Source organism: Osmerus eperlanus, unplaced genomic scaffold, assembly GCF_963692335.1.
Source record: "Osmerus eperlanus unplaced genomic scaffold, fOsmEpe2.1 SCAFFOLD_270, whole genome shotgun sequence".
Taxonomy (NCBI): domain Eukaryota; kingdom Metazoa; phylum Chordata; class Actinopteri; order Osmeriformes; family Osmeridae; genus Osmerus; species Osmerus eperlanus.
Window position 1 is genome coordinate 12,462 of NW_026911542.1, and position 22,354 is coordinate 34,815.

The 22,354-nt window shown below is 50.6% G+C and overlaps 2 protein-coding genes across 2 annotated transcripts; both read right to left on the minus strand.

Annotated features, from left to right (window-relative positions):
• Positions 1 to 7,737: 7,737 nt before the first annotated feature.
• cdca2 (cell division cycle associated 2) lies at positions 7,738 to 13,394 on the minus strand. Its single transcript, XM_062455599.1, has 13 exons — positions 13,198 to 13,394; positions 12,926 to 13,059; positions 12,621 to 12,783; positions 12,288 to 12,439; positions 11,820 to 11,927; positions 11,600 to 11,696; positions 11,050 to 11,366; positions 10,764 to 10,812; positions 10,599 to 10,673; positions 10,102 to 10,430; positions 9,615 to 9,689; positions 9,115 to 9,280; positions 7,738 to 8,972 (listed from the first exon to the last, which is right to left on the minus strand). Exons 1-13 carry the CDS (start codon positions 13,382 to 13,384, stop codon positions 7,984 to 7,986), a joined length of 2,841 nt encoding a protein of 946 aa, XP_062311583.1. The 5' UTR covers positions 13,385 to 13,394; the 3' UTR covers positions 7,738 to 7,983.
• Positions 13,395 to 18,121: 4,727 nt separating this feature from the next.
• Positions 18,122 to 22,349, minus strand: sema4c (sema domain, immunoglobulin domain (Ig), transmembrane domain (TM) and short cytoplasmic domain, (semaphorin) 4C; the record flags this gene model as incomplete). The annotated part of the gene is given in 6 exon segments (XM_062455600.1): positions 18,122 to 19,086; positions 19,309 to 19,400; positions 19,524 to 19,681; positions 20,287 to 20,402; positions 22,183 to 22,300; positions 22,302 to 22,349. Coding segments are annotated over 6 exon segments (1,425 nt in total), but the record flags the coding sequence as incomplete, so codon positions are not given.
• Between the last annotated feature and the right edge of the window lie 5 nt (positions 22,350 to 22,354).

Sequence of the window (22,354 nt, forward strand, 5' to 3'; positions counted from 1 at the left end):
TTCGAGCTGCAAGCGCAAGAGGACAGGAAAAATGCACTGCAAGGGGGTAGGGGGAGCAACGGAGTTGTAGCTGTGAGGGGGGATATCGGTTGAACACATGAAATGGAAGAAAGGGACAGATGGTGGAGCAGAAAAAAGGATAGGTGTTCTCGCTTTCTCCACCATGCGCGCACACATTGAAAAAAGCATTTTAGGGACCGTCTGAATGTTAGTCTTGCAGCTGGCTTGGTTGAGAAAAATCAAAGCCACGGAGTGTGTGGTTTTAATGTTAGAGGGTATTTAAAGATCAAAGTGAGCCCCTTCCACAGCGCCTGGTTGGCTCTGCAATCTATTGTAGCAGCTCCGTGGCGAGAGGACAATGAAACAATAATACAATTCCCAGAGTTAGATCTGATGTTGTTACTACGATAGTGTATCACACACAACAAAGCATATCATGTTTGTGTTGAGCTCTGATTCCCCGCCAGTTAGATTATGATACGTAGCTAATATTATCCACCCACTAAAACGATTATGTAAATTGCCCGCAATGCCAAGCAGCATTTAACCATACCAGAACGCGCCTTTATCACAAATGAAACGACAGGTGACCATTTTCACACATTACTGATCTTTTTTTTCATGGGTTAATATGGTATTAATGCACAAAGGCATTTTATAATCTATCAAGTACTCAGTGATTTCTATAATTATATAACACTATATTTATATATTGATAGATGATTAATTATATGATAATTATATTATTACATGTGATAGTGTAGAAACAGCTATTTGTTTAAAACTGTCCATTAGCCTATAACTTAATTTAGCTAATCTAAAAACAGCTTGTTGCTCATGTGAAATAATGTATGTTCTGACAACCACCAAACGATAGTAAACTAAAACCATAATATAAGGAAACACCTGTGAACAGTGACTTAACATTCCCTTTTCTATTAGAACGGCAAAGCTCCCTCTCTGGGCGCCAAATCAAATTACCTAAAGCTTTGTGTAAAATTATCTGCACAACAGTCCTCAGAGAGCCATTATGAAGCCATATAGGGAGCAATTAGTTCTAAGGTTTTCCCGTGTCAGACACCAATAATTAAGGACAGCCCATCACATTTAGAGGTACATGCAGATCATTTAGAGAGCACATTAGTGAATCTCATAGATTTTCCAGGTTGTGTATTATTTAAGATTGATAGGCGATACACAGTGAGATAATAATGCATTGATTGAATGTAAAGTAATAAACAGTCTATCCTATGCGAGCCTCCCTTACATCGCGCATGTATAACAGATGGATAAAACTCCTGGGAACCTAAATCATATCTATCTTTGCAATAGACATGAATTAATAATGCCATGACAGTAGTGTTGTCCACTGATACATATCTCCAACAACAGGGAACAGCAGGTTTGATTTATGGTTTTCAATCCAGATAAACAGAAGCAACAAATGGCTGTTTTGGTAAATGATGGTGCTTATAAACGGTCCTTTGCAGAGACGTTCTGAGATGCTATTCTTCTTCAACCAGGTTGTGGCGCTTAGGGGATGGGCTGTTACATTACATTACATTTACATTTAGTAGACGCTCTTATCCAGAGCGACTTACAGGGACATTCCCCCGAGGCAAGTAGGGTGAAGTGCCTTGCCCAAGAACACAACGTCATTTTGCACGGCCGGGAATTGAACCAGCGACCTTCTGATTACTAGCCCGATTCTTTAACCGCTCAGCCACCTGACTCCCTATGTTGCTTGTGGAGACATACAGAAGCAAAACCTTTGGCAGCTGATATGTTATTTCTGAAGTGGAATCCTTGTGACCTGTTCTGCCCGGCAGTGCAACACAAGTGTGACTCTGTGAAGTGAAAACACGGTTCAGCTTGGGGATAGTTTACAATGTGTAAAACCCTCTTTGGGATTTTATCTTGTCGTTTTATGGATCAAATCACACAAACAAACCAGGTTAAAGGACATCTGGATTGTAGAAAACTAGCTTTTTATTGTAGCTTCCTGAGACTGCAGCCTCTCTGTGCCCCAAACCAGACCAATATAACTGTGCAAAGATCCTGTTTGGGGGGGGGGGGGTTGGGTGATGGAGCCCTGCACAGATAGCTAAGCAGCGGCAGGGACTGCTTTTGTCCGTGTGAACTAGCAAGCTTCCTGCTGTGGCTGGCTCCTGGCCAAGTCCCAAAACCCCAACTCCATTGCTCACACCCCACCCATCCTGGAATGGGCTGAAACATACAACGGAAATTTCCAGGGCCTGTCCGCCCAAGAGCGTGCCCCCCACCCTGCCCCCACCCTCGGCCTCTGTTCCCCTCCCTCCACAGGGGACATAGAGCAGCTGGAAGGTGAAGTGCAGCTTGTTGGAAACCCCAGACCAGGGGCCTCGTCTGGACACTCACTCGAGGGATTGAAGTGAAAGTCAAGCCAGACACCTTATTCACACCTAAAGCACTGAAGCACTCTTTTAATCTGTAACCCCCTGAAAACACAAACTTACCTCCAAGCCACTAGAACCGCGGGAGTGCTGTGAAGTGCCCTGGAGGACACTTCCACGTCAAAGACATCAGCCATTGAGAAACAAAAGAAACTGTGGAAAGCTATTATGTCTGACAAATCAATTGTCTCACATGCGGCTTACAGTCCTTTCCTGTTGCAGACATTCTGAGGTGGATTTCTGACAAGGTAATTAACATGCACAAACACTTCTGACATTAATGCAATAAATCCCTGCGGCGCCATTCTGTGTTCGGTAACAATGATAGATATTACCTCGGAAACACCTCTGACAGGTTTGCCTTTCCGCTCGAAAAATCTGAGAGTCCTTGATGAAGCGTGTTGGTTTAAAATAGAAATGGCCCTCATAGTAGAAGGCCTTACTTTACCTTAACATTTACAATTCCCTCATTTTTTCATAGCCAAATGCTTCTGGTTTTAGTCCAGGCTCTCTTCCAGATTTCCAGATTCAAAAACCACAGACATCTTAGACTCAGCCTCGCAGCTGGTTGCATGTTGCAGTGTAATGTCCTCTACACCAACAATATGAAACGAAACTGAACACATTAGGGGCTTAACACTGGGGCGAGTCTCTGTTCATTCTGTGGTGCTTTTAGGGGGCTGTTCACCCCCCAGTTTGCTCAGTGGGTCAGATCTCCTTTGTCCAGCTGGGACACCTGCAGGTTTAGGGCTATGGCCTCCCCCAGGGCTGGTAGTCATTGATACTGAAGAGCCAGACAACCATCGCGTGAAAAGGAGACAAGGAACATTGAATTTGTACACATTTGGAAAGCCCTTACATTTGAAAAAATTCTGCTTTTTTAACTCCTTGTCCCAGATGCGAAGCTGCGTTCCTGTCTGCGTTACCAGTGTGTGTGACATGACTGATGTGGTGTCTATGATGTCATGTGTGTTTCCTGGGCAGTGCGTGTCTGGTCCCTCTAGACTCCTTCCGAGTGTTGAAGACCAGAGTGGTTCAGTGGGCTCGTATTTTCAGAGCAGGACGCACGTCAGACAACAATACCCCCCCTCCCCCCACCTCCCCTCCCAGGACCCTCTCACATTCCTGTGGGCCTATTGGTGTGTGTGTGTGTGTGTGGGGGGGGGGGGGCGCTGTCATTGTCTGTCTGGTCTCCCCCTCTGTCTTCACACACTGAAGACCCTAATCCCCCTTCCACACACACACGCACACGCACACACACACACATTCTACCAGTCCTGCTCAGTAGCCTCTTAAATGTAATCAGCTTTTTGACATAAACCCCTTTTCATTTTATGCATGATTAGAAGATATGTTGTTCACTGGCCCCAACCAGTCAGTCAGGAATCATTATAAAAGACAGATAATGGAGAAAATTGATGCTCTTTACTTAAACAGAGTGTTTGGCGCTTAACTGATATGACCTCCTGGTATTTCCAGACCCCAAAAAAAGGAATCAGACTGAATCCTGTTTTTATATTGCTAAGTCATTCAAGTTCACATTAATAGTAAACACCTGTGTTAATACTGATTAAACCCAGTCCAAAATTAAGTGATTATATTCACATCAGTGTTAAGCTCTGCATGGTTGTCACTCCCTCTGTGCCAACAGAGTGATCCAGATAAGAGAGACGTATTATATATTGATAGTCATTTAAAAATGAGACTGCAGACTGAATAATTGATTGGCTCCAACATTATGAGTACAGATACATTTGCTGTCATCAAAGTGATGAATCAGAATACCGGTCACGCCTCACAAAACCCAACTAAACCACTTAAAAGGATGTCAAATCATCTACTCTCATCTAATTCAACTACGTAAACGAGATCCCTCCTCAAACATTAAAGAACCACAGCTTGTCAATTTAGCCTATGGAGGAGGGTGCCCCTCGATGAATTCCTCCCGCAGTCAAATACTCCAGCACTGAACTGTACCCCTTCCCAATCCACCGCGGGTATGTTCTATCCAGTCTCTTTTCCACAGGGGCCCAGTGTTCGTGAACTTCCTCCTTAACGGGTCATCAGTCAACCACAACTTAACCCCTCTATCTCAGACAACGTTTCCCTCCCCAAATCCCCCTCAGGCGCTGGACTCCGAACATCCTCTGCCGCCACAGCCTGGAAGTCATCATTGCTACTGCAAACAGAGAGCAGGAAGGTCATTCATAATGGCTCCATTTACTTAACACTGACCCAAACACCTGCTCGTTAATCACAGTGGACATGTGTCAAGCCTAGTCCACTCCTCAGCAGTCCCGCAGATCCCGATCAGACCTCGACTGTCGACGTCCGTCGCCGCAAAGTCGCCCGGCGTTTAACCAGGACACCCTGGTCAGACAAGGTCAAACTCAAACGGTAATTGAAAACAGTTTGAAATTTTTTTCTTCGAGTTTCCTGGGACGACGCGCCAATGGGCCTTATGCTCCAGGACTACAACATCGAGACCTTTCATCCAGACAAAGTCAAACGCAGCGAACATATTTGCAGTAGTCTTGATCATGGTTAGCCCACTTAGCATAATGAGCCATCAGTGGCAGATGGATCACAAGCCTAATCACGCCACCGTCTAGATGATCCAAACAATCCTCACCCTAGCCATCCTGTGGCGTGTGGAGAGAGCGTCTCTACTAGACCCACAGACACCCTCAGCATGATCTGAATCTCATTCCGAGCACAGATCCTAAGATGGTGTCAGTAAGAGATCCTCTCGCCCAGACTTGTACTGGTATGTTACTGCCCAGTCCTGCTGGAACAGGTCACGCATCTTCTCTCGCTAGCAAACCACCACCACGTGAGCAGGGACCCCTTTCTTCAAATCGGACTCGTGTTTATGCGTTTGCTTGGAAGTGCCCCGGGGCAGGAGGACACATGTTCATGGACAGCAGCCCAGCGCCAGGGCGAGGAACAGACTTACCAGCTCAACAGATGCGAGTAACAACCCGCATGGATCCTGGCTCGTGGTGCTGTCTGCCTCTTTGTTGCTGCCCTCCTGCTGTCCTGAGCCCTATAGGAGAGCAGGGGGAGACAGGGGAGGGGGCGCGGGGGGACAGGGGGGAGAGAAGGGGGAGGTAGAAGACAAAGGAGAGCGGGGGGGGGGAGGCAGGAGAGGAAGGCAGGGGGGAAGACAGGGGGAGGTAGGAGAGCAGGGAGGAGAGAAGGGTGGAGGCAGGAGAGGAGGGGGGATACAGGGGGAGGTTGGAGAGCAGGGGGGAGAGAAGGGTGGAGGCAGGAGAGGAGGGGGGATACAGGGGGAGGTTGGAGAGCAGGGGGGAGAGAAGAGGCAGGTAGGGAGAGGCAGAAGAGCAGGGGAGAGGTGACAGTGTCTGGGGTGGAGGGCTGAAGAGACAGGGCCACATTAGAGACTGAGCACTCCAAAGCAGAACAGAGCCCTCTGGAACATTCTTTGGAACATTCTGGAAGTCTCTACCAAGCCTTGGATCCAAAGCTGTAATTTTATTAGTCTGTGCAAAGGCTAGAAATGCAGTTAAAAATCCAATAAATCACTCATAATCGCAAATAATTATTCATGATTGAGTAGTCAGTGTCATTTACACGCAAAGGAAACAAGAGCAGTTGATTTATCACTTGGTGTTAAAGTCTCTTTCAGGATAGGAGGCCCTGAAATGCGTTATCTAGTCTGGAGGCCGGGCACAGCAGAAGCACATGAATTTTCATTGCAACAGCTGGGTAGTGCGGTAAAACTCCATCGCACACAGCGATGATTAAGAGGGACGGAGGGCAGATCAGGAGAGGTTCAGTGGAAAGAAATGGACTCCATTTTTGTTACTCGTCCTCCCCAGCTGTCAGCTCGCCCCGCTATCCCATGGGGGGTTGCCACGGTGACAAGAGGCCACATGTCTTGGGGGCGTCGTTGTGGTCAAAGGACCCCATTGTTCTTGTGTTAAGCCGTCTTCTGTATGCCTGTGTGCCCGTCTGCCAGGAGACTGACTGAGGCTTCACACCCGACACACACTTAGGAGGGAAAAACAGACCAGCACAGAGGTGGAGGGCTATTCAACACACACACACAAGCACACACGCAAGCACACACACCCATAAAGTAGTAGGTGGCGGCATATTCACCTACACACTCCAATTATAACACATTAAACAGTTTAATAGAGAAAAAGAAATAAAGCCATGTAATTGGTCGAATCCTGAGCACAATATGTCTGCCGTGGAACAAAGAGGTTATATGCTCACGTGTCATTAAGATAGAGATTTAATCTATTTTTAAGAGGGGAAAAAAAACCCCCAACATGAAACGTCTGGAAACAAAGCAGGCGGACACAATTGACCTTTAACAACGTGTCTTGCCATAGTGTTTCCATCTGTACCGTGGACGTATAAGTTGATATATGTCAACTGGCTTAGACAGGCAGATGGATGGCTTAATGTGTGTGAAGTTCCAGCTCTGTCCACTAGATGGAAACATGTGCCCATCAGCCTCCCTAACAGTCTCATGAGTTTAGCCATCAATCTTCCACAGGCAAAACAAGACCTTCACAAGAAACAGACCAAAATCACCCGTCTCAAAAGTTTACTCTTGAAGCTTGGTATAAATTGCCCAGTAATAGATAAGGTCAATATCATTTAGCAGCCAGTTCGCCTGTTATTTTAGTCACCGAGGTCACCTTCTCCACTTGGTTTTATAGACAGATTAAACCAAATTAAACCATGTTTGATATTACGTGCCCTATAAAATGGATTTAAATGTCCCTAAATGACATTAAGATTTGTTTTAAGTGTTGCGCCCTCTGGTGGCCACGTTCTGATATGACAAGCACATCGCCAGCCATACTCATTCAGCCAATTTACTCACCATCGAGTATTCATTTGTCACTAGCTGTTGCCCTCGCATCAGCACTTACCAGTGTGTAATGCCTGACAAGCTGCATCCCACTCCATTAAGACATCTCTCTCTCCCTCTAATAATAGACTGTTCAAAACAGAAATAGTTGAGAAGCCCTGTCATCATTTTCCGACCATCAAGACCTATTTTCAGTGAGAAGTGAGGAACACATTGACCACTGCATCTTCGTTCACCAGCTTTCGAGGGGGAAGTCGTGCATGCACTCTGATTACTAATTGAGTGGCTGTGTATTGATTGGTAGATAGTCAGAGGAGATGATTGTGCTTCCAGGTTATAGATTTCCTGGGTTTTAGGAAACCAGCTACAAATCACTAACAGCCCCAGCATGAATCATCAGTAGTTGCTTTCTTTAGAAGGAAAATGGTTGTTTCGAAAGATATGTTCGTAAAATTTAATGGAGACAGCATTCACAGGTGAAACTGTACAAATCCAACATGAAATCACTGCAGATCCATCACATAAAATCAGGGTTTTTTAAACTCATTTAACAAAACAAGAAACTTCGTTCAACCCGCCCCTCCCAAAAAGGGGCCAAACTCCCCTTAAACCCAACGACCTCATGTCCAGTGACCTTTTAACCAAGGTCAAAGACTTTTAAACAGTGTTCTGGGTCCACCTTTCTGGGTTTCCCCCACGTCAGTGGGCTGGTTCTGGCTCCTCCGTCCTCCCAGGGTCCAGCTCCTGTGGCAGGGGAGGCTGCAGGAGGGTGGCTGAGCCGCGCCGGCCCCTGGTCTTCCTGCGTATGGCCCTGAGGGAGTCAGGGGACGTGTGGGGCACCCAGGCCAGGCCGGCTCCCATCCCCGCCGCCTCCTGGCTACTGTGGTTCCGGAGGCTGCGGCGTACCGAGCGCTGCCCCCTGCTGGCCCGGGGTCTCAGGACGTCCTCGATGCTGAACTCCAGCTGGTGCCAGGCGGGCAGGAAGGGGTCCGGCCCGTCAGACGCGCATCCCTCCGAGCTGTGGGGGTCGTCCTCTGCCTGGCTGGCTCCGTGGGGCCTCCCTCGCCCCTCCACGCCCTCCCCTGGCTGGGGCTCCCCTGGCTGGGGCTCCCCTGGCTGGGGCTCCCCTGGCTGGGCTGTGAGCTCCTCGCCGATGGTGCTGGGGGGTAGCGGGGACATCTTCCTGCCTCGAGAGCGCCCCCTAGCAGCCTTGAACCGCCTCTGGCTGGGCCTCTCTTTTACCAGGCTGACCGGCGCCTGCTCTGGGTCTGCTTCCTGGTCGGTGGTTCCCGAGGGGGGGCAGGGTGGTGGGGATTCCTGGGCTGGCGTGCGAGAGGGAGGGCTGGAACCTGCGTCCTCCAGGGCTGCCGTCTGGTCACCGCATGGCTGCTCGCTGTGGCTCTCCGATTGGCCCTCGGGTACTTCGCTCAGCCAATGATCGGCCGGGACGCTGACCTTTCGACCTCTTCCCCTCCCCGGGGTCTCGGTCCTGGGCCCCGACCCCCTCCTGGGGGTCCTCCTGGTAGAGAAGGCGCCAGAAGGCGCAGGGGTCTCCAGCTCTCCGTCACAGGGGTCGGGAGCTCCCGCCGTGCTCTCATTGGTCGAGGTTCCGAAGCGCTCGCGCCAAAGTTTGGCGGCCATGATGACGTCACCCAGAGCCGGCGAAGGGTCGGACTCCTGGGTTTTGTCTGAGGGTGGTGGAGAGGATACGTCAGGACCATGCTGGACCACAAGAAAGGACATATTGGTATCTGTGTGTGTAGCTAGAGTGTGTACCTGTGTGTGTGTGGCCAGAACGAGTACCTGTGTGTGTGTGGCCAGAGGGAGTACCTGTGTGTGTGCTGGCGCGGGGCCGCTGGGGTGTGGGGGAGCGGCTGGCGGAGGGCAGGGTCTCGGTGATGGGGCTAAGCGCCGGGTCCCTGGAGGCGTACGCTCTGGAGCCGTACAGCGAGCGGTCCACCTCCTTACACCCCCAGCCTCGCCTCGCCGACGCCTTCTGAACACACGCACACACACGCACCCGTAAAGCTCCGGCCTCTCGAAACCACGAGCAAACAGCTAATCCCGTGACTGCGGGCGATGAGGGCGGCTCTCGGATGCAGGGTCACAGAGAGACGAGACGCTTCCTCTGCGCCCGCTCCCTAAAGACAGACAGCCCAGACTGGGAGAGGAGGGCAGAGGAGACAGGCGGAGGAGAGGGGGGAGGGAGGAGAGAAGGAGAAGACAGAGAGAGTTTGCAGACAGGGAGAGGGAGGCAGGAGACAAAGAGAGAGAGAGAGAGAGACAGAGAAAGAGAGACAGAGAAAGAGAGAGAGGAGAGCCAGTCTCACCTTCAACTTCACACCCGCAGACTTGGCAGCAGATCGTGTTGACCTCTTCATCAAAGGCTCTACCTCCTCAGGCTGCTGTGAGAGGGAGAGAGACAGATGTACACATGAGAGAGAGGGAGAGAGACAGATGTACACATGAGAGGGAGGGAGAGAGACAGAGATATACACGAGAGAGGGAGGGAGAGAGAGATATATACACATGAGACAGAGGGAAGGAGAGAGGCGGGGAGAGGAAAAGAGACACAGAGAGATGGAGACAACTTCAAACAAGCTAATAGTAGAATCTAACAATATCTGTTAGTAGCAGGAAGCCATCATTCACTCATTTATCTTATGAAGTCGGCAGGTGTGTTGCCCAGCGACGAAAATATAAACGAGTTAGCAGGCATTGTTGAGCTGCACTAAGCTATGGAGCCATGGACCTCAGGAGCCACCAATGGGCACTGCACTAGTAATACTAGATGATGCTGTAGGAGAGGATACAGACCTTCCTCTTCCTGCTGTTAGAACTGGCTGGGGCACCCACACCCTCTGGTTCAGGCCCCAGGACAGGGGCACCCACACCCTCTGGTTCAGGCCCCAGGACAGGGGCACCCACACCCTCTGGTTCAGGCCCCAGGACAGGGGCACCCACACCCTCTGGTTCAGGCCCCAGGACAGGGGCACCCACACCCTCTGGTTCAGGCCCCAGGACAGGGGCACCCACACCCTCTGGTTCAGGCCCCAGGACAGGGGCACCCACATCCCCTGGTTCAGGCCCCAGGACAGGGTTTGTGGCAGGATTGGAGTCAGACTCCAGCTCCGAGGGTGGATATACTGCAAACACAACTGAGGCTTTAGTCTCCAGGCTGACACACACTGACACCTCAGATAACACGTCACAAAGCCGGGAGGTGGCAGGCTGGGGGTGGGGTGACAGGCGGGGGGTAGACCCAGGGGGAGACTGGAGGGACGGAGAGAGGATAAGAGAGAAGCGGGGCTCACCTCGTAAGACCTCCGTAAACGAAACCTCACGGAATGCTGCGTTCAAGTCCAGCGGCTGGGTCTCCCAGGTCACGTCTGACAGAACAACAAGCATATTAGAACACATCCCGGCCCGCCTGGTTAAACTGTCTCCAGAGCAGCAGTCACCAGTAACACACGACTAACCTGTCTCCTCCACCAATGACCTTTCACTGTCATCCATGGTGAAAGCAATCTGCAGGGGGGGAAAGAAATGAATAATCAGAAAGAGAAACTGTTGTAATGGTTCTTTTGTTATACCACCAGGGGGGAGGTCTAGTATAAATTAACGCCAGTTTAGCACTTCCTCTGATTCCTGTATGCACGAGAAAAGTACCCGAGTACCACCACAACACAGCCTTTGATCAAAACCCCTAATTTTCAAGGTTTGAGAGTGAGTGTTTGGTAGTAAATACAACACCCCTGACTATACCTCTCCTAGGGTGTCAGCGCCGGCCCCCCTGCCCACACAGGTCTCCTGAGGCCCCCTCCTGAGAGTTGGGGAGGCCCCGGAGGGGCTGCTGAAGTCAAGCTGGGGGAGCGCAGAGGTGGACTGGCTCCTCTGGGGGGTCTTCAGCACGGAGCGCACCTGGGACCCCCCTGCCGACGGCGGGGGCGCGCGGGCCGGCGTGGCCCCCTTCTGGAGAGGGGTGCTGGGGGGCAGGTTCTTGTCGAAGAACTCCGGCGAGAGGGGAGCACCGAAACGAACGCGCTTCTTTCGGACGGCGGAGTTAGCAGAGGGATCGCCATCTGGGGGGGGGGGGAAGACGTGTTACATTTACCCTCTGCAGAGGAGCTTCGTTCAGCCGTAAAACACTGTTAGCAGACGATAAATTAAGGGGCTCTTCGCTGCTTCCCTTGTCTCCACTGTGTGTGTGTGTGGACTGTTAAGAATATTTTGTCTGCAATAACACCTCCCATCCATGCTGTAGAGGGTGAAGGGTGGGCTGCTGAGGTCTGGAGGAGGGAGAAGGGGGGTCTACCTTTGCGGTTGGGCTCCGGGGATGAAGGCATACAGAACGGAGGGGGCAGAGGCGGCCCGGCGTCCCCCGGCCCGGCCCCCGCTTCGGGGAAGCTGTCCTGGAGGGGAGACGAGGAGGGAGACAGAGGTGAGGCCTGGGAGCAAGCGCCTGGTGAAGAGCGCCAACAAGTCAGCAAGGTCGTCACAAGAGGCTGTCACCGGCGCGCGCGTGTGTGTTTCACCTGCTGCTCCTTGGCAGGAGAGTGTGTTGGAGGGGGCTGGGGGGGCGAGGGGCTCACGGGGACTTCAAGCCCAGGCGGTAGCTGTGCTCTGTCCTGGTCAACTGCATCCTGCGCACGGAGGGTGACACAGTTTACAGGCTACCAGCACATCATGGTGGCAGTAGGATGAACTATATCATACGATAGGTTGATATAGTTGGTATAGAAAGTATACTTTCTATACGACATTCAGTGGGACATACTATATCCACATGCAGTAGGTACAATGGGACATATCATATCTGCATAGGTACAGTAGCACATTCTAAATATACAGAACAAATGAACAACATAAGTTTACAACTAGTTATAAATCACACGATTTAGAGTAGGACACTGAAAAAAGACACTCAAGCCAATCCAAAAGGTATGTAAAGGGCCTTTGGTGTTGAGTCTATGTGACAGTAATGTGTAGGCTCAGTGTGTTACCTCACGTGTCTTCAGCAGGCTGTGCTGGAGGGTAGGAGCGTTGGCCTCCCTAATCTCCCCCTCACAGAGGAGGCCAGGGCACCACCTCTTGTTGGGCAGGGGGGTCATGGGGGGCGGGCAGTTCTCCTTCCACGCGTCTCGACTCCTCCCATCTAGATAAGCACCGCCCATCAACACAGCCAATGAGGAAGATGTCGAATGTTGCAGGAGCAACGCGCGCGTCACGAGGGCAGGTTCAATACTCGCCGGCTGCGGTGATGTCGTGTCGGCGAAACAGGCCGTGACAAAAAAAAAACGAGATACTCTATTGTTCTGACAACAGAGGAGACTCACCGGACAGATCCTTTCTTGTCTTGATGCATTCCGCTAATGGATTCTCCTGCCTTGGCATCTTTTCAGGCATCTCTTCCTCCTCTTCACACAGAAGGCTTTGGAAGATGGCCATCTCCTGCTTCAGCTTGGAGACCCTTGGAGTAGAGGGGCGCGCACTGATAGACTGTGGCACAGATAGAGAGTTTGTGGCACAGATAGAGAGTTTATAACATAAGCACTCAACAGATAGGTCAGTCTTGCAGGCAGATAGTGACAAATACGTGGACGTATTGGCCTATTGTGCGACTGACCAAGCTGGATCTCACCTCGGTAGTTGCTGGTGGAGTTTTCATCATCCTCTGCTGAGCGATGTATCGGATGAGAGAGTTCGTCTCCGGTGAGCCACGGACACCGACATTGGATCTTCGTTTCAATTTCAACTGGGCCAAGCGGGACTTGTCTGAAAACACAGTAACAGTTGGATACATTAGCCAGATAGTACACCGCGACCGTAGAAGACTAATGTACTGTACTTTATAACGAGTCTTAAATAAAACACTCCTGAGGATGACTTCAACTGACTTCAAGAAGGCCTTACCTTTGCGGCTGGAAGATGGGGTAAAGCTCTGTGGGGAAATGCCCAGCTGAGACGTTGTTAAAAGGGAGAAGTCCATGGGGGTATTGTTTAGGGCGGAGAGGCATTGGTCTTCCAATGGTGTCAGGATTTCAACACCATCGATGTTGCCCACGTTTAGCTCGGAGCTAGCCATGATCTGACAAAACATGAATAGAACCACTGCACATTCAACACCAGTCTCACTTGTCAAACCAAGATCGCAAGATAGATTAGGATTAAAGCCTCAGATAGCAATACAGCTTCAAATGTGACAAAGGTTTACAATTAAGTTCCCTTTCATGTTGAAGGCATATTTACAGATCAAAGCTAACTAGCTAGCAACTGTAACGTTAGCAAGCTATCTAGAATGCACTACTTCGTTACTGTACTGTAGATCTGCCTAGCTGCTACATCATCATTCACAAAAGACACATCTTACCTGTCCAGTGAAATCTCACTAAAAAATTAAACACAGACCTAGATTATCTTTCAAAAAGTATAAACCTCAGTATTAATTATTGCATATTAAATAGATAACCGGCAACTACCTAGCAAATTCAGCTAACACGCTACGTTGGTTGTACCCTCATTCAAAATTCGCTCCAGTCCTTTCGCACAAGGTGCCATGTCACTAGATCCTTCCGCAAAAAAAGTAAACAACGGTACCTTATACCTCCAAACTAAATAAAACTGCTATCAAACTATTACGGAAAGATATTTATTTGACCCACACAAACAAAATTCATCAAAAAAGCAATTTCTAAATAATTAATAAATGAAATAACAAGTGTGAACGTTTTAGGAACTATTTTTTGGTGATCGACATATGGGACGAGCTTAAATACGAACTAGCCAACAGGAGGCCAAAATGGAATCACGTGTCCTCGGAATAGCCAATTACGATTCTCTGTTTGTGGCAGATTCGGGACCAGTTAAATGTAATTCTAGAAGTCCTAAAATTAAAATAAAATCTAATTTATCCATGCTTCATGCGTTATAATAGCCCTACTCAGCTCGCTCTGTGTTATGTCAGTGGCTACGTATTTATCCACCAACGTCACCCGTGGGTTTCCGTAGTACGGGGAATGCGTATTCCTGAAAAATTCAGTATTCTATATATATATAATTCTAGATAGGAAACTAAGTATTTGCAGTAGTTTGCTGTAGTTGAGATTATTGTTCACCGTGCCCAGTAAATGAGGTGTGGTTACTTCACACTGTGCCTGGTAAATGCAGACTGTGCCTTTCCTCTGACCACCAAAATTAGATATTCACTTCGGACTTCTGATATCTCCCCTATGACAGACTGGTCATTTAATTAGCCTCCAAACAAGGCGTGAACACTGTTAAAACAATACATTTTCTTTCTCTCACTATCTGTTCCTATCCATTGCGGTAGGCCACACTCCCATGGGCCATACAACACATCAGTAAATGCTCCGTGTTCCTCTCGAGTTCTCCTCCGTCTCGGCCTGGATGGCGCGAGATGAAGGCGTGCAGTTGCTGTGACCCAGCTGTGTATTTATTGGGCCTGGCTCTCATGCTTTCCACAGCTGGGTCCGTGTTTGTGTGTGCATCAGCTGGGCTATGGAGAGCATGTGGCCTCCGTGCCACCATCAAATAAGCTGGGAGAACAATTACTAACAATTACTAATCATTCACTATTTATAAACAGGACTGTGTGTTTAGATGCCTATTAGATGATTGGTTGTCATCAAGCCTTATTAAACACACACACTAGTGGAGGAAGTCTCGTTTTATTCATGTATGTATATACACATATAAAAAATAAGGACATATGTACAATGATAATAAATATCGTAATGTTTGTACAAGCAAAATAAGTTACTAAACATCCTTTAAAAACAAACATACAAGATCATGAAAAGACAGGAACCGTTGCAACTTAAAGCAAAAAGGAGAGCAAATGTGAAACAATATTTAGGATAATAACACTACAAATTATAATCACAGAGCAACACAACTTATAGCGTGAAGTGAGAACACTTCTATGGATGTTTAGCAGATCCAGATATAACATGCTGATTGTTTTTCTTCATCTTGAGACCTGCATATTCCTTTTATGAGTTTCTGAGATGTCTTACATCTTAGAGAATAACCAAACATATCTTTCATAACGTAAAAAAAAACAGGAATGCAAAATTGAAAGGCCTAACTCAAAAGAATCTACATCGGAGAGCTTTAATGGTTTGAAACTGGTGGGTTGGAGGGTCTCAGTGGCTAATAGATTAGTAATGAAGTGGTTCTTTGAACCAGTATATTGAGACACATTAAACATCTGATCTGCTCTGAAAGCACAGCAACTTGTTTTGGTTACGGGCAGGATACGAAGCTCTACGTAACCAAAGTTCTACGTTTTGGTAATGTATTCAGCCTTTCACAAGGTCGAGATCAGGATAGAGATAGGCTCCAGTAGATAACTACCGACATGTAAACAGGATGTCCACCAGCCTAGAGCGCTCTCTCTCTCTCTGAGGAGGAGCGCCGCGCTGTACGCTGTGTTAAATATGCAGGAACGTTGCATTCACAACTTCAGTTCTGTGAAGTGGACGGACTGTATAAACTTAAATATAAAAAGTGGAATGAAATAAAACATGAAATAAAATGAATGACGCGGAGAGGGAGAAAAAAAAGCAACCGCAGTCTACTTTGGCTTATCCAAAGCTGAAGAGGCACTGCAAAAGTAAACAACTTTACAATGTCATCAGTTCTTACAACTCTTAACCATAAATATGAAAATGTCGTTTTTCTTCTTCGATAGAACGTTGGCGTTTTGGAAAAGTCGAAACGTCCGTCATTTCTACAAGGGCGACCATGTGAGTCAAAGATGTACAGTACATTTGCAGAGAAGGTCATGCAACACGAGGGGGAAACCGCTGATGTGAAGTACCTCTTCAACCTAAGGATCGTTCAGTATACTACATCCCCTTCTGCTGTCCCTACATTGTGGGAGAGAAAAAAAGAGACTCGTCCTTACGTTCCCTGTGTGTGTGTGTGTGTGTGGTCCACCTGCCCTTGCGGACGTGTCACCAAAGCCATCCCTGTAGGACAAAGCACAGGAAGAGGAGAAGAGACAGGAGGAGAGACAGGTTAGTGTGGCCAAACATACTCATCCATCGGAAAACAAAGGAAGCCTCTAGGGTTCGTGAACGGGGCCCTGGCCAAATGATTCTAGGTGACAAGACGGAGCACTAAACCCTTCTGCAGTGACGCTCGCAAACTACTACAATGGGGCCGACCATCTTGAAAAGAAAGCCGCTTCTATCCATATGACTTGGACAGTTTAAAAATGATCCTGCCGGTGAAAAGAAGCAATACCTCGGACCGATGAGCTGCTGCATCCTGTCTGGAGACATCGGCTTTCCACCTGACTCATCCATCTCTCACCCCGCCCATTCCTCCGTCAGCACGGGCAGTGTGTGTGTGTGTGTGTGGTTGGGTGTGTGGTTTAACAGTGTCCTTCCGTTGCAGAGTGTCCAGGTTATCCACAGTGGCTCCAGGTCATTCTCCGGGCGTCGGTATGAGGGTCGGGTCAGGGCCACAGGGGGTAATGTCCAGTTACAATCCACTTCCAGGTTTGGCATTCAGGGTGGTGCAAAAGGGAGGGCTTTGTTTATGGCAGTACAAGCCCCCCCCCCCCCCCCCCCCACCCCCCCCCCCCCACCCAAACAAAGCACTTGTTAAGATATCCACAACAGCTCAGTGACCAGTCAACTACATTCCACCAGCCGCCCCCCATATTAAGCAATACCTTTGTCTGAAAATACAATTGTATCTGTGCTGTTCTGAGGAACTGGGTTCAATTCAAACTGTCCAAAAGCCACAGAACCAAGTGAAGCGCGCATGGAGGAAACCCAATAACCCAAACGTATTAGTAGATGCGTCTTATTTTCTCTATAGGTGTATTAGTGGGGTTCACTTGTAGAGTTATACTATTTTGTGCGGCAAAGGCGAGGTTTTTCTAAGTGCCACATTCTCATTGGCAGAAGGGGTGCTTTAAAGCCATTGGTCACCACTGAACACTGCCGTAGTCCATAACACGCAGTAAAAGAACACATAGCAATGTCTTCATTGAAACCATCACCACAAATGAACGTGGCAGGGGTCGAGAAGCAGTCTTTCCGGAGAAAGACGACGTGAAAAAAGTACAAATTGAGAAAGTCGGAGAGTTTGTCCTTCACACAAAGCCCCCCACCCCCCCGCGTGTCTTTCCCACTCGAGCTTAATTTCTCTCTCGCTCTTCTTCATTCCACCCCTTCCTCCCCGGGTCGACCCCCGGAGAGAGGGACGTGATTGTCGTCTTGCTCTGAGATTAATTAGTCTTTTGTAGAACTCTCTCCCTCTCTTGGCTCATTAATACGAAATCGAGTCTGTTCTCCTTTTTTAAGTGCAGAAAAGAAAGTCTCATTGTGACACGGGATGAAGCAGAGCAGGTCGTTCCATCTTCCTGCCCGCCCCCGCCTGCTTATTGGTTCAGCTCAGGGGGCTGACACCTTGTCATGTTCTGATTGGTCCATTCTTAACAGGACCACGTGTCCCATGGAAACAAGCGTGTTGGTTTTCCTGTCATGCTCAAGACAGGCTGCGATGCGTTTTGCTGCCTTCACATACAAATGCACACAGCTCGGGTTGGCACAGCGGGGGAAAACAAAGAGCCTCGCCGAACCACTCCAGACACCGCGACCGACATGCGCCTTCCAGAGCATGATAATTACAAGAGAGGACGCCGAGCGGGTTTGCCGTGTGTGTGTGTGTGTGACATGCTATGTGCTAAAATGGTCTCCAGTCACAGACTCAACCAAACAGGCATTGGCAGAGAGACAGTGGAGGGAAAGAGAGAGAGAGACACAGAGAGAGAGAGAGAGAGGAGCCGGGTAAAGAAAGAGAGCGTGGTCCTTTTGAAGGAGGGAGGTAGGTTAGTTGTTGGTTGTTTTTTTTCCCCGCGGACGGGGACTCGCTAGACGGACGACTCCTCGGGGTTGGCGTCCGGCAGCACGCTCCGCTGCTGCAGGGTCCTCCTCAGCTCCTCCTTGAAGGGGCTGGTGTAGTCGTTCCCCACCCCGCCCAGCCCTCCGGCCAGCCCGCCTCCCCCCACGCCGCCCCCGCTAACCCTCTCCTCCCCAGCCGAGCTCAGGTTGAGGCGGATGTAGCCGTTGCTGCCCTGGCCTCGGATGTTGGTGAGGCTGAGGCGGCTGGGCGAGTGGATGGGCTGTCCGGGGATGGCGCTGGGAGAGGACGTGCTGGCGCTGGGGCACAGGGCGTGGCCGGGGACGATCTTCAGCGAGCCGTCCGAGTAGTAGTAGTTGGCGCCCGTCTCCCAGAAGCGGTCCTCGTCGCTGGGCATCTTGCTGGGCACGAAGGTGGGCGGCTCTTTGGGCAGGGTGATGGGGTACACCAGGGTGCTCTCCAGGGGCTTCATATCCGCCCCTTTACCCAACGCCAGCTTCAGACGCCTGCGGAGGTAGAGCGCCACCACCAGGAGCAACAGACAGGCCGCGCCCAGCGTGATGACCAGCACCCAGAACAGCCCCATGCTGCCGTCGGGCGCCCGGGCCTCCATGAAGACGGGCGCGCTGGCCACCACCGCCACCTGGTAGCGTTCCGTCTGGAACTTGACGCCCTGCTCCTCCGAGTAGCACACGTAGCGGCCCGCCTGCAGCTGGCCCGCCTGGGGCACCACCAGGGCTCGCAGGGCGCGGTCGAAGCGAGGGCCCCCCGCCTCAGGGTCGGCCAGCGGGAGCTCCCGGTCGTTCAGGACCCAGGTGGGCTGGGCCAGGTTGGACACCAGCTGGCAGGGAAGCACCATGTCCGAGCCCACCACCACCGTCACGTTCCGCAGCCGGGAGTGATCTGGACACCAGGGGGCGACAGAGAGAGGCAGGGGGGTCAGTCGCAGAGGGACTCGCCTGGCGCTCATCTGAATTCATTAGACGTGAACTTGTTGACAATTTAATTCCCTCAGCTGCCAGACATGCATTGTGTAGTGATTGCGTCTGGTCACCAGGGGCCGCTAGTAGGGCATCTCTCTCTCTCTCTCAGTCTCTCTCTCTCTCTCCTCTCTCTCTCACTCACCAGGGCTGGGGATGGAGACGGGCTTGTCAAACTTGGCCTTGCCCCGGCTGAACCTCTCCAGCATGAGATCCTGCGACAGGGAGGAGGTGGACCTGAGGGAGCAGAGAGGAGGGCACAACCATGAGCCGGGCCACGAGGCTGGTCTGCTGCAACAGGCTGACCCTGCCCAGCCAGCAGGGGCGGGGGGGGAAGGGACGAGGGGGGGGCAAGCTCACCCGCGGTGGAGGTCGATGCGGACACAGGCGCGGCCCTCGCTGTCCCAGGCGCAGTAGGGGTCCCGGGACAGCAGACAGTCTGGCTGAGACTGATAGCGGCTGCAGTTGGCCAAGGGCAGCTGGAGAACCTCTGAACGAGAACCAATGTACAAGTACTTCTAGAGAGAGAGAGAGAGAGAGGGAGGGAGAGAGAGAGGGAGGGAGAAGGAGGGAGAGAGGGAGAGAGAGGGAGGTAGAAAGAGATGGATAGAGAGGGAGAGAGAGGGAGAGAGGGAGAAATAGGGAGAGAGAGAGGGAGGGAGAGGGACAGAGAGAGAGAAAGGAGAGAGAGAAAGAAGGGATACAAATAAAAAATGAAAAAGCGGGGAAAAAAACGGAGCAGTCAGAAAAGGGCATCAGAGATAATGGGATAATCACTCTCAATTACAATAACATTTTGTTTCCCTCCCAAATCCCTCCATCCCTGTTGGGTTGTGCTTTCACAAAGCCTGTTATGAAATCACTGGCCAGTGTAAGCTCCCTTTAATGAGATAAGGATCTGCCTGTCTCTGGATGCCACCAGTCAGACATGTTAGGGAGAGAGAGAGAGAGAGGCAGAGAGAAAGAGAGGCAGAGAGAGAGAGAAAGAGGGAGAGGCAGAGAGAGAGAGAGAGAGAGAGAGAGAGAGAGAGCCAGAGAGAGAGAGAATGACAGAGATACAGAAACAGAGGCAGAGAGAGAGAGAGAGGCAGAGAAAGACACAGATAGAGACAAGATGCGTTACCTTGGTGTGAGAGATGGTCAGACTGTCGACCGGCTGGGGAGACTCAAAGAGCTGGATCTCCTCAATCACATGGGCCTCCGAACCCAGGATCACCACCCTCTGGAGCCAGCCGTCCGCTGTGGAGGAAGGAGGGAGAAAGAGAGAGGAGCGAGGAGAGAGGAGGGTGTGAGCGGAGGGGACAATGGTGTGAAGAGAGGAGGGAATTAGGAGTATAATATTAGAGGATTGCACTATTTTTCCGCTCGGGTTTTGTGGACAGGTTACGTGGCTTGCTTTGAAAGGCACACTGCAGCTGGTGAGCCAGCCTTGTGTGTGTGTGTGTGTGTGTGTGTGTGTGTGTGTGTGCATGTGCACGTGTCCATGACAGTGAGACTGCAGAGACGAAATGAGTGTGTGAGGACTCCGACGTGAACATTTGTGCGGGTGTAATTGCGTGCGGGTGTAATTGCGTGCGTTCGTGTGTGCGATTTAGTTTGACAGGTTTATGTGCTAAGGTTCGGTCTGCTCTGCTTCCTGCCCCCACGACAGAGAGGCTGCCACGGATAATGTGAGAGACTGACCCTGCCTCTCCCCTCCACACACACCAGACGTATCATACTGTCTGCTCTCTATGCAGGACCATCTCTGCTAATCCCAGATCCCATAGTCGGCGATGTGTCGCCTCTCCTCTTCCCATCAGCTGGCTCTGCTTTGCCAGTTAATAGCTAATCAAGCCCGCGGCCAATCAGCACCGTGTGTTCGCCTGCCAACGGCCCCGTTGAGTTTGTGCTGCAAAGCACGACAGGAGGGGAGGACTGCCAGCCAGGAGGAGGGAGGAGGGAGAGAGGAGGGACTGGGGAGGGAGAGAGGAGGAGGGAGAGAGGAGGGAGGGTGGAGAGAGGAGGGAAGGGGGAGAGAGGAGGAGGGAGGGGGAGAGAGGGAGGAGGGAGGTAGAGAGGAAGGGAGGGAGGGGGAGAGAGGGAGGTAGAGAGGAAGGGAGGGAGGGGTAAAAGAAGGCAAGGAGGGGCAAAAGAAGAGAGGAAGGGAGGGAAGAGAGGAGGGAGTTTGAGAGAGAAAGAGACAGGGTAGAGAGAGGAATGGAGACAAAGATGGAAAGTGTGAAAGAGAGAGAGAGAGAGAGAGAGAGAGAGAGAGAGAGAGAGAGAGAGAGAGAGAGAGAGAGAGAGAGAGAGAGAGAGGAGTGAGAGAGGGAAGAGAGAGCAAGCGAGGGAGGGTTGCCGCTGTCGACAGTCACATGTTGCGCCGCAGTGATCTGAATGGTGAGGTACAGCATTTAGGATTCATGATCTGTCTGGAAACAAGACAGGACTCCCTCCACCCAGCTCTACTGATCTGAGACCTGCCCTGTGTCTGCCTCTACAGCTCTACTGATCTGAGACCTGCCCTGTGTCTGCCTCTACAGCTCTACTGATCTGAGACCTGCCCTGTGTCTGCCTCTACAGCTCTACTGATCTGAGACCTGCCCTGTGTCTGCCTCTACAGCTCTACTGATCTGAGACCTGCCCTGTGTCTGCCTCTACAGCTCTACTGATCTGAGACCTGCCCTGTGTCTGTCTCTACAGCTCTACTGATCTGTGTCTGCCTCCTGTCCAGGGTCAGGACATGGGCTGACTCCAGATCTGTGCAAGATCTGGCACTAAACCGCACCCAATTATTAAAAAAATATCGATGAATTGATTTTCTATTGTACTTTCTCTGTACATATTTGTTTGTCGCTTTGGGTAAAAGTATCTGCTAGATAAATAACAAATGTGAAATGTTAATATCATATCATGTCCTAATGTCCAGCTCTGACTGGACCAGTGTGAAGTGGGCAGAGTGGCGATCGCCTCCTGGTGTACGTTTGGTGTCCCTACGTGTGTGTTATCCGTGTGCCAGTGTCGCCGTGCCCGTTACCTGTGCCCAGGAACAGCATGTTGTAGGGGCGCTGGTCGAGGGCGCTGACGCGGTCCACCGCCAGCCGGGTGAAGTTGACCCCCTTGGTGAGCAGCAGGGGGCGCCCCCTGAGCCGCTCCCTCCATCAGGGGGTGCTTCTTGGCAAAGTTGAGGGTGGCGTCGGGCAGCTGCA